The sequence below is a fragment of the Monodelphis domestica genome, chromosome 4, assembly GCF_027887165.1.
Source record: "Monodelphis domestica isolate mMonDom1 chromosome 4, mMonDom1.pri, whole genome shotgun sequence".
Taxonomy (NCBI): domain Eukaryota; kingdom Metazoa; phylum Chordata; class Mammalia; order Didelphimorphia; family Didelphidae; genus Monodelphis; species Monodelphis domestica.
The window spans coordinates 354,813,397-354,828,512 of record NC_077230.1 but is presented as its reverse complement, the minus strand read 5'-3'; the positions used below and the strand labels follow the sequence as shown (position 1 = coordinate 354,828,512).

The window sequence follows — 15,116 nt, the reverse complement described above, 5'->3', positions numbered from 1 at the left end:
TGTAGTGACCACAGCCCATGTACAAAGGCTTAGGATCAAGAATCCATACTCTGCTTACTAAAAGGAAACCAAGATACAGAAATAGTCAGAAGGATGATAATCATTTACCACTATTCCATCCTCTCCAAGGAAATGTATTTTTCTTCTCTGAAAATGAAAATTAAATATAACTTTAATTAAATAGTTAATTACTTAAATTTAATTTTAGAGTTAAAGTTTAAATTGAACACAATCTAATTTGTTATTTAAAATTGTTTTAAAACAAAAGCATTTTAAATAAAATTATAAAAATAGTAAATGCAATAATATATAATATATAAAATAATATTTAAATAAATTACACACACAAACATGATTTCAATACATTCCATTCCCAGTTCTTATAAAATTGGGTCCTGGAGGCAACAAGTTACATTGGGAAATATATTGGATCTAGAGGCAAATACTCCAAATCTGACTGCTCTTTATTGCCTGCATGAGCTCAGATCTGAGATTGCTTTTGGTGTCTAGGAGTTATGTTCAAAATGGGAATGAGTGTTTTCTAACTTTTCAGAAGTCAATGGTATATTCTACTTGAATGAGAACATATTTTTATTCACATATGATGTCCAAAATGGGAATGACTGATTATAGAAATCAATTACTTCCTCATTGATTCATTTCAAAAGACTTCATGGGAAAACACTGCATAATAAGAATAATGAGAGTATTTAATTTCTCTAGTTAGCATGGCATAGTGGATAGAGGAATTATTCTTGAATCAGGAAAACATTACATTCAAATTCTGCCTCCTACACACATAGGCAAGTCACTTAACCTTTCTGTGCCACAGGCTATTTGATAAGACTTTAAATGAATTACTGATCTGCCTCTGTGGTTATTTTTGCTTCACTCAGAGTCTCTCACATGGATGAATTCATGATTTCATCTTATCCCCCCAACCCAAACCCCTGTCCCCAAATTCTGCCATTATTTTGTACATGCTATTTGCAAAATTATTCCTTTTTTTTGCCAATTAAAAAAAAGACTTGATTGCCAGATCATGCCCAGATTAGAGGTGAAAATCCCAATTCCATGTGGATCAGGATATAAGCTTTGATCAGCTGTTTCTGATTTGGGCTGGTTTGATTTTTCTTAGGCAACATGGGCCCCACATTACCTGAGGCTCAGCATATTAATTCTGAACTCAGTGTGTACACCAATTGGCATAGCTCACTGCTGCTAAGAACTCTAGGGCTCATGAGATCTGCCAGCCTCAGCCTCTTTAGTAGCTGTTGTTATAGACATGTAGCTCTGTCAGGCTTTTCCTCAACTTTGATGAAGAAAATTTTTAATTGTGTTATTTTCCTACTTTATATTTTTTCATTTTTCACTTTTATTTTACTTTATTTTTATAGTATTATTTGGTTCAGTGTCTTGACAAATAGTTTGCTGATTGCACAGTTAAAAAATTAGTATCCCATGACTTAAAACTCTATCATAGGGTTTAGTTCAAGAGTGAGCAGATGCTGTCTAGAACATATTTCTGATAATAAAAACACAGGTAAGAGGAACAAAAACCATCTGTATAAAAGGACTTGTTACATAAGCTACATATGGACTCCATTCCCCCTAAATACTAGTTACTCAAAACCTTAAATATTTTTACAGGTAAAATAAATGTAAGTCAGAAAAATTATAGAGGTTAAAATATGCTGGACAGCAGAAAGAGTGAATGAGGGGCTCCCCCTTTAGGAGTGAGATATCCCAGAACAACTGAGAGTCCCTAAAATAAGGGAAATTCCCTAATGTCTCTAGCATAGTAAGCTAGAAATCAAGGACATGTAGAAGTCTTGATTCTTCTCTGTGTTGGTTTCTTCCCAAAGTCAATCTCCTCTAGAAACTTGGAAGTGTGGGTGACCTCTCTTGAAGCCAGAAACCAGATGAGGGATCTTTTCTCTCTTTAGTTCTTACCAAAAGCACCCTCAGAACACTGCTCCACATGCCCCAAACACATACACTTTTCATGATGACTGGAAAGTCTATTAATCATTCTCTTCACCAGTCAGGAAAGTTTTATGCAGATTCTCCAGACCTGACTCCAGTTTACACTTATTACCTCTAGATTAGAATATGAATTCTCTCAAATGGCATTTAAGACCCTCTGCCTTCAAATTCTGACCAGCTTAAACTTTTTTTAAGCCCTTGCCTTCCATCTTAGACTCAATCTTATGAATTGGTTCCATGGCAGAAGAGTGGTAAAGGGTAGGCAATGGGGGTTAAGTGACTTGCCCAGGGTCACACAGCTAGGAATTTGAAGTCATATTTGAACCCAGGTCTGCCTGTTTCTATTCCTGGCTTGCAATCCACTGAACCTTCTGGTTGCCCTCTTGTGACCAAGTTTTAACATCTTAGATTATATTGCTGTATTTACAATCTTTGTTCCAGACAGACTTTCCTATTCACTCTACATTAGCTTTCCCACATGCCTGAAATGCACTCTGTTCATTCCTACCTGTGGAAACTCTTCTCTTTCTTTCCCATTAAGTTGTGTGCCTCAATGTATTCTTTCCCTCTTCAAATTTTCCTATGGAACTTGATTGGTATCTCTCCTTTGCCCTAACACATTTTACTTGTTTCATGCTTTTTTTGTGTGTGTGTGACCATGGTCTTTCTCCATCAGTGGATCCCAAACCCTAGAAAAATCAAGTCTAAGAGAGAGGAATGGAGACTGGTGAATGGGAGTCCAAGCCTCAAAGCATACAAAGGAGGCTCTGCCCATTGCCTTAAATGTAGGGGATTTGGTTACCTTGCTTCTCGAATTTATGGTGACAAATAATGTGAGTCCTGCCTCAATTAGATCATACATAGGCAGTCTTTCACTATTTCCTGTCCATTTACTGTGTGGGAAAGGAAAACCTTTTAAGGCACTTTTAAATGATTGGTAGAGTTGAACAAGGAAGAATTTCTATAAGCTTCTAGATGGAAGCACAATTCTGTCATCTTATATCTGAGTTTTTCTGCCTTCTACAACATTTTTGGACTGGACTTCTGATTGAATTGGCATAGGAACATTCTAGAGAGAAAATTCCCTCCATTAATGAAGATCATCTCCTGCTCTGAAACTCATAATGAGTAGACGGAGGCACTGAGAGAGAAAATGATTTGCCCAGAATCATGCGTATCTATGTCAGAGGCAGAAATGGAAACAAGAATCAAAGGACTTGGTTTTGATTCCTTCCACTTAACTGACTACCTTCCAGTCTCAGTTTTCTCATCTGTAAAATGATGTTGGTCTTGATGACCTCTAAAGTCCTTTCCAGATCTAAATCCATGATCTTAGGGGCTTTCTGTCTCTAATTCCTGTCCCTTTACCCACTGCACCAGCATGTCATTTTCCTGAGCTCCTTTTTTACTGCTTCTTAGAACTGAATCATGGTGGGTCAAAGATCCTAAACAAAATCTCTGAGCCCTGAAATGTGAAGTATTCTGGAAGTAATTTAATATATGACATGAATTAAAAAAAAAAAAACCCTTACCTTCTGTCTTTGAATCAATACTGTATTTTGGCAGAAGAGAGGTAAGGGCTAGGCAATGGGGGTTAAGTGTCTTGTCCTGAGTCACAAAGCTAGGGAGTGTCTCTTGAGGCCAGATTTGATTCCTGGCTCTCTATCTACTAAGCTATCTAGATGCTTTCAGATGTAGGTTGGACTATATAGCTTCTGTGGTTCATTTCCAAACTAGAGTTCTGTGATTCTTCTAAGCTCTCTGTAATCTGGCATGTCCTTTCCAAGTGTGCAGTAGTTTCTTAATGAATGGATCTAATGACTTTTCCCCCTTCCTCAGTTCTGAAGCATTTCACATTGTGGACCATACTGTTCCCCTGGGTATTTTCTGCTCTACCTACCTTCCTCTCTTCCCATTTCTTCTTGTTTCTCTTTGTCTGGATTTTCTTACCTGTTATAACCACTAATTGTGGGTGTTCACCAAGGTTCTTTAAAGCATCCTCTACTCTTTTCTCTCTAGATTTTCTTCCTTTGTGTCTCCCTATAGGCAAGCTGGACATTAGATAAATCTATTGCTCAGCTTGGTGCTAAGGTAGTGATCTCAGTCCTTCAGCCCTTGAATTCCTGGGATCTCTAGTCAACAAGAGTTGGATCCACACCTCCTACCTTCAAGAACAGAAGGACAAGTGAACATGGAACATTGTACTTGATCTTGGAAAGGATCAGGAAGTATAAAACCATCCCAACTGCAGACAACTATTTGATACCAGTGTTCCACTAGAGCTCTCCTCACCAGACTTCTTTCTCTTCTAGAGACTCAAATATTAAAAAAAAAAAACAAATTTGATCAAACTCCTGCCAATCTTAGAGAGGAAAGTGCTTATGTACCTCAAAGCATGAGCCATTAGTTCTTACTAAGTAACTTTAGGACAGCCATTTGATCTCTTAAAACCTTAATTTCCTCATCTGTAAAGAAAAGTCGCAGCAGTGTTTTCATAAGGGCCATTTTTTTGCTATAAGATGAATCATAGGCTTAGATCATATGAATTATAGATCATAGATTTAAAGCTTTCTTAAGGATGAGTTATATCAGACTAAATGTATTTATTTGCCTTAAAAAATAAAATTGACTAGTAGATCTGTGCAATTTAGTGCATGTATTTTACCCTGATTAAAACAACAACATTTGATTTGGCACAGTGGATCATTTGGAAATCTTAGATAGATATATAGGGTTGGTAATAGCTTTGCCAAATCACCCTACTCTGGTCTCATTTGTCTCTTGTTGTTGAATCCCTGTCAGTCAGACTGACAGCTAGGTTCCCTTTTTATCATATCATTGCATAAACCCAGAAGGCAGTCTGGGGACAAAAGTGGATATTTCCTAGGATACATTTCAGCTTCATAGGAAGAGAATCATCTCAATGACTAGACATCACTAGAAGTGGAATAGGCTTCAACAAAGGATTGGCCAGTTCCCAAACACCCTAGTGCTCTTCAAGCAGAGGATTAGTGACCACTCATCAGTGTTGTAAAGGTCATTTCTGCTAAGATGTGAATCAGACCATTGGACCCCCAGCCTTGTGTCCAGCTTTGAACTACTGTGATTTGCTTGTCTTTATCATGTCAAATGTAATACTAAGGCTGTTCAACAAGATAAGAGAAGAGAAAGGACCTGGATGAGTTGTTCTTTCTAGGAAAGGAGCCATGGTGTCATAGAATGGAGACTTGTTAGGGCTTCAATTGATCTGTTCTTGTCCAATTTTTGACCCTAATATGATTTGTAATCCTATATAAAACACAAATTCCATATGCTTCAGTATCTTCATCTATAAAATTAAGGTATCACACTACATGATCTTTTAGAAACTTTACAATTTTAATATTTGATGAGTATATTTTTCATAATAGAAGATATCTGACTGGATGAGTAGGTAAGAAATATTCAATATGTCATTAGTAATGTTTTATTTAGTGCTTTAATTCATCATCTACAGAGAAGGTAGGACTTGTTGACATCTCACTCTGTACTGCCCTATTTTAATTATAAATAAACAACAAATATGTATTTAATGCTGACTTAATAGTATGTGATATTAATATAATATACCCATAGAGACATTTCTTATTCATGTATCAGTGTCCTATGGAAAATGAGGATAAAACTTTGTAGAATTAGACTTTTCTTCCCAGGACTCTAAATCCCAGATTCCCATGTTCCTTTTAACATTAGGTGCTAATGTAGGGAGAATATAAGTTTTTTGTAGCTCCACCTCCTCTTTCTCTCTTCCTGTAATCGTAGCTGTGGAAGCTGACTTTTGGACCAGGCAGGAGAACTTACTCATGTGGTCTTATTTTTGTTAGATAATTACATTTTTTATACTTTTATTTCCTTTCTATTCCTTCTACTTGAAGTGATTATTAATAAATTTTATAAAATTAATACTTGCAATTATTGATATTGATTTAAATCTTGTAATTACAATAGCAAGATAGTTCCAAACCTAAATGAGCTTCTGCTTTATGTGATATATATACATATTTATACACACATACATGTGTGTATAAATGTATAAACATACATGCACACATATATAATGTATATAAGTAGATCTGCTCATATAGTTAGCACTTTATAATTGCCTGTTTACTGATTAACAAGTACAATACATAGAAATAAAGCACAACCTTAATTACCTGAGAGATATTTATTGTTCTTGACTAGATGACAAAAATATAGTAAAAAAATTAGGATATTAATTAAATCAACCAATAGTTTTAGTGAAATAGCAATCAAATCACCAAAGGAATAGTTTACAGAAGTAGATAAAATAATAATAAAGCCAAAATGGCTGGGGAGTTTCAAAATATCAATGCAAACAATGAACAAAAAAGAAAGTTGCAGGTTTCACATTATCTCACCTCAAATTATTGTCAGGTGGTAGTATTGGAACTATTTAAGATAGTTTAAAATATAGAAAGGTAGATGAATGGAATAAGTTAGGTAAATAATACCTAAGAAGGAATGGATATTGTAGGTTGGGTTTTTAATACACCAAAACCCCAAAACTACTGGTTGAGGAATCATTAAGCAAACTTAAAAGCAATTTGGCAAAAAAGCAATTTCAGTCCAATATCTTGCATAATCTGCCACAATAAATTCTAAATAAATAATTTACCTAAATACAACATATCAAATGTGAGAAAAGAAATAGATAACATTTTTAATAATAATAATAATAATCTGGTATAAAACAATCATTTCATGAAAAAGAGAGAGAGAAAAATCATATAGGATGACTTAAAATTTTTGAATAAAAAAACAAAAAACTTTTTGAATGAATAAAGTCAAGGCAATCTGAATCTAGTAAATAAGCATTGCTTAGAAGAAAATCATTATATGAAATAGCTCTAATCTAAATGGCTGACATTTAAAAAGCCTTCAGGGAAATTATACTAAGCTATGAGTTATTTTCTAAAAGTTGCCAGAACATATAAACAGTTCTATAAAGAAATATGATCTGAATTACTTATAAACTTGAAAACTAATATGAATAAAAACCAATTTGGAAGTATCCTAACTTCAAATATGACAAAAATAGCAATAAAAAGGGAAGTAGATGGGTGGCTCAGTGAATTGAGAGCCAGTCCTAGAGATGGGAGGTCCTGGGTTCAGATTTTGCTTCAGACACTTCCTAGCTGTGTGACTCTGGGCAAGTCACTTAACCCCTATTGCCTATCCTTTACCATTCTTCTGCCTTGGAACCAGTACATAGTATTGATTCTGAGATGTAAGAGAAAGGTTAAAAAAATAGCAAAAAATGAAAGTAATCAAAACAGGATGGGTTTTGGGAAGTTATATTTTAATGCTTAATTGGTAGAATAGTTCAGCTTTTCTGGGGAAAAAAAAACTATAAATAAAAAATATTAGTCTTTCAAACATGGTGAACCCATCCCATTACTAATTTTATGCCACAAAATGTCAGTGATAAAAATCAAAATCTGATATGTATCAAAATATTTGTATGTACAACATTAATAGCAAAAATGGGTGAAATTGTCCAACATATAGGAGCTAAAACAATTGTGGCATATGAATTTAAATAATTGTATCATATGGAATGGGGGATAAGAAAAATTTGGAAAAACCTAGGAACTAATCTATTAATTTACACATAGTGAGCAAAGTGAATTAAAACAAAAAATGAAATACAAAGTGATATTCAATGATGTTTTCAAAAGATTATAGAATTCAGATGAAATTTAATGACCAAAATTTGTTCTTTATATCTAGTTAAAACATTCTGTGTTTCATTGATGATTTTTTCTATGTTTTATCCAGGATCAAATTATGTTTATAATTATTGATTTATATTATATTTTGAGATCTCATATTACTGGACTGCTTTCATTCCTACTTTTTCCATCCTAGGAGAATCTTGACCTTTAGTCTTCTATAAATTCTGTAACTTTTTTTTTGTCATGCCACAAAGGAAGTTTTTTGTCAATTTGGAATTATGGAACATCTTTCAGTCAAACTTTTATTTATTTATTCTTTTTTTAAATTAAATTTAATTTATTTTAAACCCTTACCTTCCGTCTTGGAGTCAATACTCTGTATTGGCTCCCAGGCAAAAGAGTGGTAAGGGCTAGGCAATGGGGGTTAAGTGACTTGCCCAGGGTCACACAGCTGGGAAGTGTTTGAGACCAGATTTGAACCCAGGATCTCACATCTCTAGGCCTGGCTCTCAACCCACTGAGCTACCTCGTTGCTCCGTATTTATTCTTAAATTAATTAATTTATTAAAAAAAACTCTTACCTTCTTAGAATCAAGACTAAGTATTGGCTCCAAAGTAGAAGAGAGGTAACCACTAGGCTATTGGTATTAAGAGACTTGCCCAGGGTCATGCAGCTAGGAAGTATCTGAGGCCAGATTTGAACCCAGGACTTCCCATCTATATTCCTGACTTTTTATCCTCTGAGCCATCTAGCAGCTCCTTTGTCATGCCTTTATCACATTTCCATAGTTCAACTATGAGCAATTCTCTCTATTTCAGTCTTTACTTTTATAAATAGTATTTTGTAGTTGTATTCAGAAAATTCAATAATATTTTTTTGTAGGTTAATTGCAAGATTTTTTATGCATTGGTGACCTTTGCTCAGGAAAAGAGACAGAAAACCTAGGAAAAGCACATGCTCCCTCTTTATACATACATACATAAATACACACACATACATACATATATATCTGAAATTTATTTTTATCATACATTAAAAATATTTGAGTTCCGAATTCTTTCATTCCCTCACACCTCTCACCCAACCATCGTGAAGGCAATAAATGTCATACCATATCAAGCACAAGTATTTGATATCAGGAAAAATGGTAAAAAATTAGAGACATCTGAACGTAGAATGCACAGCCTTCAGAGAGAATGAGTTCCATCCCGGTGGAGATCTTTAAGCAGAGGCTGGGCAATCCCTTATTGCATATGTTATAATAGCCTTCTTTTGGAAAAGGATTGCATAGGCTAGCATAAACTTTCTTGCATTCCTTTGTATCTTACTTCTGTCTTTTCAATGCAGTTTGTAATGAGTTTTTCTTAGCATTTTTTCTTGTTTTTGTTAATTTTGAAATCCAGCATGGCATAGTAGAAGAAATATTGGCCTTGGAATCAGAAATATCTAGGTTCCCATTTAATATCTGAAGTTTCAACTCTATATTTCAGACAGCTTCTCATTACTCTTTTATTATTGGTCATAATTGAATTATGATCTCTATGAGTGGAGGGAGTTCTCATGCTGAAATTGTCCACACTGGCAAAATCATCCAGATTTAGAAATGTTTCTTACAATAAATGTGATTAAAATTTACTGACATGCTATTTATTCTGAGCTGGCTTTTCTTGCCTCATTCTTCAGATCTTTCACTTGAATTTGTATATTTTCTAAGTCTTTTAATAATACATTTCTTAAGTTACTTTCCCATGACTCTGAGTTGCCTATAATTTCATTTTTTAGTAGTTTTCTATTTTTTTAGTTGTTTCCATTGACGTTTAAAATATTTCAACTTTATGCTCTATATTTTAAAAATATGTATTTATTTTCAATTTTCTTAGAAGCTTGTAATTTTGACTATAATACTTAAAAAACTTTCTATACTTTCTTATTTACCTGTTATTTTATTATCAAGATCAATTCTTAATTCTTTTAATATTCTTTTTTGACTATCTGAGGATATATCACAGAATACATTTTTGTGGATTTTATTTTTTTATAGCTTTTTCCTCCTGATTGTGTCTATTTTTTCCATGGTAAAAATTATATCAACTTGTTTGAATTTTAAAAAACACACCAGAGAATTAATTATCTAATTACAATTTATAAACAAAAGGAAACATGAAATGTTCTTCTCTAATGTCTCTAAGCAACGTAACTAGGTCCTAATTAGTGAGAATAATATGTCCCATGAAGTAGTCTCATGCAGGTGCTGTGATGTTTCCTCCTTTCTTTCAGCCCTCACCCCTACTTGGTCTTGACTTTTAAGGCCTCTCTCATCTGCCTAACAGGAAATTCTCAGCCTTAAATGCCAAGTTCTTTAGGATTAAGATCAGAATTGTCTCTCCTTGCTAATGCATATAGGTCTTTCCTTTGGAATCCTCTCTTTAGTGAAAGGTTTCTTCCCTAACATGATTGGACACTTCAACCACACTTAAATTGACCATTCAATTTCTTTTCCAAATTTTAATTTAGAAATGCTAAATCATAAGGTTTAAATTAAGTGAATATAATATTCATTATATTATTATATTTAATAGATTTTAATATTATTATTATTAATAATAATATTTAATAAATACTTTAATTAAAAAGTCTTTATTATTTGCTCAGTAACCATCAAAGAAATTAGGGTTTTAGGTTTCTAAGTTTTCAAACCTTAAAAGTCTTCAATTCTCCCATGTTAATAACTGGATAGGGAAAATGACATAGAGAGAAAATATGCCAAGGGGATAAGTTCATTATTTCTGACTCCTCTTCAACTGCATTTCTTGCACCTTCATGTAATGGTATGGATAATGAAATTCTGAGGGGATCTTTCCTCCATACCCTTCCATCTCATTGACTTTCCATTTTTTCTTTAAATTATTGCTGCTCTCATCATCCCCTTCTTATACTTTACTTCCTTCCACATGTGTCATGATCCATTGACACTGTCCTCCATTTTATTCCTTCCAGAAGACACTTCATCTCCCAATTTGGGGTATTGCCACTGGCCATCCCCATACCTGGAACATACCTGCAGTCTTCCTCTCTTCCTCTCTGTCTGTCTCTGTCTGTCTGTCTGTCTGTCTGTCCCCAACTCTTTCTTTGTCTCTGTCTTTCCCTCTGTCTTTGTCTCTCCCTCTCTCTGTCTCCCTCCGTCTCCCTCTGCTTTTCTCTTTCTCATCAGTTGTGCTTCCTCATTTTTCTAAATTCTGTCAAGTCTCAACCTGTCTCTTCCTTTTTTCCAAGAAGTCTCTCCTGATTTCTCTTGTGACTAGTGCTTTATTACTGTATTGTTCTCCAGTTTATTGTGTAAATATCTTGTCAGAATATAGTTTACCTTTCTATTTATATTGGCATTGAACATAGTTCTGGGAATGTAGAAGGCATTTAATAAATATTTATTTGACAAGCTTATTTTTCATTTTACCAGCTGTTTTGATGTGCCAACAGAGATATGGGCTTAGAATCAGTCTTTCACCAGCTATCTTGGTAAGAATTTGGAGCCCCTGAGAGAATATGCTTAAGAAACATTGCAATGATTTGTGGGAAGAGAGATCTCAAAGAAAGACATGATTGTGGGCCTCTTGTGACCCTGCTGTGAGATATCTAGCAAGGCCTTCATTCACCTGACACTTAAAAAGTCCTTGAAGAAGTTAGGAGTATAATAAATGAAAGTCAATGCAGGTGTAGTCAGAGGGAGTGAGGCCCATGTAGTGGGTGAGTTGAGAGAGACTAGTGGGTGCCCTTTCCCTTTGAGATGACAGTAATTCAAGGGTCTGTATACAGGGGTGGTTGCAGTCCTGTACCCAGACAAATACAGAAGAATGGGTGAGGGAGTTAAGATTTCAGACCACATTAAGATCATCAGGTTTCTTGCTGTTGGGGGTTTTAAAGCCAATGTTATTTTGGTTTTCACCAGAGTTGAATCTGGTGAATGCATGTGAATTAGAAATCCTTTAACACAAAGTAGGGAAAGAGATCGAGAAGCCATTTGTCAAATTATGCATTACAAATGAGCATATTCTTGCCCTGAGAAAACAAAACCTAGACTAAGGCACTAAAATGTCCTAGATGTTGCCATGGCCTTTTCTAATTACATTACTTGATCATACTCCAAAAGCCAAATGATCTTTCTGCTTTCATGTTACTGTCCAAGACTCCATCTTTCCAGTCATCTAAGTTGGTGTCATTCTCAACTTCGAACACTCCTTCACCTTATCTAGATAGTCTGTTTCCTAATCTCTTCTTTCCAGTAGCTCTCAATAGTGTTCCCTTTTCTGTGTTCACACTGACCCTCCACCCTCAGCTTCAGGACCTTACCTAGTGGTGAAGGTCCTGATTATACTATCACAAGAGCCTCCTGATTGATTTCTCTGCCTCAAGTCTTTTTCCTCTACAATCCAATCTTCTATGCATGTGACAAAGGCCATAGGCAAAATGTATGCATTTAAGACCCAAGACCTGAGGCTAGGTGACCATGTCACTCTCCTCACAAAGTGCTATGGACTTCAAGATCTAATCATTGATGCCAACCTTTCCAATTTTTTATTTTTAATATGCTTTATAATGTACATAATTATGAGTATAGCAGAACATTTGTAAATAAGTAAATGTACAAATATTGAGGATCTGCCTCCCCTTTTGTCCCCACCACCAAATAGGGATGTGTGAGTTTAAAAAAAAAAGATTAAGAGATCACTTGCCAAGACTTTAGGAAGAATACCTTTTGCTAGGTCTGGCCTGATTGGGTTCCAGCAAACCTGGAATTTTGGGGACCACTGGTGCCACTGCAAAGCAAGTCCTCCTATGGCACATATATTCTTTTTCACAATCTTTATTTAACATCAGGGAAGCTAGGGGGTGCAGTGGGTAGAATGCTAGGCCTGGAGTTAGGAAGACTCATTTTTCTGACTTTAAATCTAGCTTTAGACACTTTCTGTGTGACCAAGTCACTTAACCCTGTTTATCTCAGTTTGCTCATCTGTAAAATGAACTGGAGAAGGTAAGCCATTGCAGTATCTCTGTCAAGAAAACAACAAATGGGAAAGGGAAGAGATGGACATGACTGAAAATAACTGAACAGGAAATTATTCAACGTTCCACACTCAATGGTTAAAAGGATGGAAAACACATGAATTCATAAGTGAAAGCATGAGATCTCAATTATGTACAAAGAACTTGTACCTACAATGTCCACTATAGTCCAAGAACATCATTTTGCATGCATTCAAGGTATTCTTAGGAGCTTTGATTCCATCCTTCATGTCATCAGGACCCCATGATGGAATTCCCATGTTGTATTCTGACATGATGACAAAAATGAATCCTAGGTGCCATGAAATTCTCTGAAGCTATGGAAAACACTGTGGGACATGGAAAGAGTTGCTCATATAGTAAAAAATTCTAACTGGACTTGAACTTGTCTGTAGGAGATGGAGACTGTATACATTGGAAATTTGACTCCATAAGCTTTTTTGCTCTGAGCTCATTTGCTCTTTATGCCTGTCAGAAGGACCTTCTGGAAGCCCAACCTGAGGTCTTGGGTCCTAAATGCATACACTAAAGGGTTGAGGGCTGGGGGGATGATGTTGTGCAACACATTGAAAAGCACAGGGATCAGGGGAAACTTTCTTCCTGCCAGGTGAGTGACACAAAGAACAACAATAACTGTATAGAAGAAGAGGATGAGGATGAGGTGGGAACTACAGGTGCTCAGAGCTTTGGATGCAGCTTCTGCAGAATTCAGTTTTAGCACGGAATGGAGGATGAAGGCATAGGAAAGGATGATCATGCTTAAGTCACTTCCCATTCCCAGCAAGGCCATGATCATCTGGCAAATGCTGTTGACCCTCCTGTCATCACAAGATAGGCTGGTGACACCCAAGTTGGAGCACAGGCAGTGTTCAATCTCATTTGAAGAGCAGTAATCTCTCTGAGCAGCTAGTACAGGCACTGGGATGACCCCCAGTCCATTTCTGAGCACCATGAATGCTGTGGCTTTAAAGACAAAAGAGTTTGTGACAATGGTGGGGTAGCGGAGGGGATGGCAAATAGCCACATATCTGTCAAAAGCCATGCAGAGGAAGATGCCAGACTCCATGCCCACAAAGCAGTGTATGGCATAGATCTGAGCAAAGCACTCAGGAAGGCTGATGGACTTGGCATCAAACCAGAAGATGGCCAATATCTTGGGCATAATTGTGGTGGCCAGTCCCATGTCCACTATAGACAAGATGCTCAAGAACTGGTACATGGGCTGGTGCAATTTGGGTTCCTTCCAGATGGTGATAAAGATGAGAAGATTGGCACTGAGGGCTAAGAGGTAGAGTAAGGCTAGGGGTAGAGAGAGCCAATGCTGCCAGCTATAGATTCCTGGAAGTCCCATGAGAATGAATTCTGTGACCTGGAAGTGGGAGCCATTGAAGTGTCTTGTAGTTGGGGTCATCATTCTCTAAGAAGAAAAAGTTCTCCAGAATCATTTTGCTACAACAAGCTCACTACAACGAAATAAGATTTATCAAGAGCCTGTTTGCCTGTGGTATATTCATTCAAAATGTGGCACATTTATCTCCTAATGTATACCCTCCTCCAGACTCATGTTGGATAATATGTTCCCTCAGTCATTCAAGCTGGACAGAACCTGAGATAATCCCACCTGCTTTAGAATCTGGCTTAATGAGAAAATGTGCCTAGTGAGAACATAGAAGATGTTACCACCACCCACCCCCTGCCTCAGGCTTATTTATAATTGTATCACTCTTGCTCTCAATGGATTTTTTCACTTTCATTGGTGCACTAAAGTACTCGACCAGCTGGCCAGGCTAATGCTCTAATTCATGTTGCCCAACTAGTTTTATTAGTTCCCTGCTACAGTGAGAGAGTCCTAAACTCTTCACTCATGGAATCTTGGTTCATTTCATAGGGTCACTAAAAAAAACAAAATTAAAAGCAACTTTTAATTAGCAGAGTTCAGTGACATTCTCTTATGTCCCCAAATTTTCCTTGGTTGCTTACTTTATATTTTTGCTTTGTCACCATTACCCTCCATCTCCACATGAAATCTGTCTGTGTCATTGTTGCAATGCTCCCCCCCCCCCAACAGAGTATGAACTCCTTGACAACAGAAATGAGGTCATGATTTGTTGTCCTTGTTACATATCAAGCAGCTGGGAGGCATAGTGCATTAGACTAGTGGACCTGGAGTCAGAAGGATCTAAATTCAATGTTGTCTCAGATGCTATAGTTGAGTGAACTTAAGCAAGTCACTTAAGCTCTCTCAGCCACAATTTTCTCATCTGTAAAGTGGAGATGATAGTAATAGCACCTACCTCTTAGGGTTGTAGAGAGGAAAAAATGAGATAATA

At 36.1% G+C, this 15,116-nt stretch overlaps 1 protein-coding gene across 1 annotated transcript; it reads right to left on the bottom strand.

Annotated features, from left to right (window-relative positions):
• Positions 1-13,015: 13,015 nt before the first annotated feature.
• On the bottom strand, positions 13,016-14,878 carry LOC100021426 (olfactory receptor 56B1-like). Its single transcript, XM_001365755.3, has one exon. It carries the CDS (start codon positions 14,198-14,200, stop codon positions 13,238-13,240), a length of 963 nt encoding a protein of 320 aa, XP_001365792.3. The 5' UTR covers positions 14,201-14,878; the 3' UTR covers positions 13,016-13,237.
• Between the last annotated feature and the right edge of the window lie 238 nt (positions 14,879-15,116).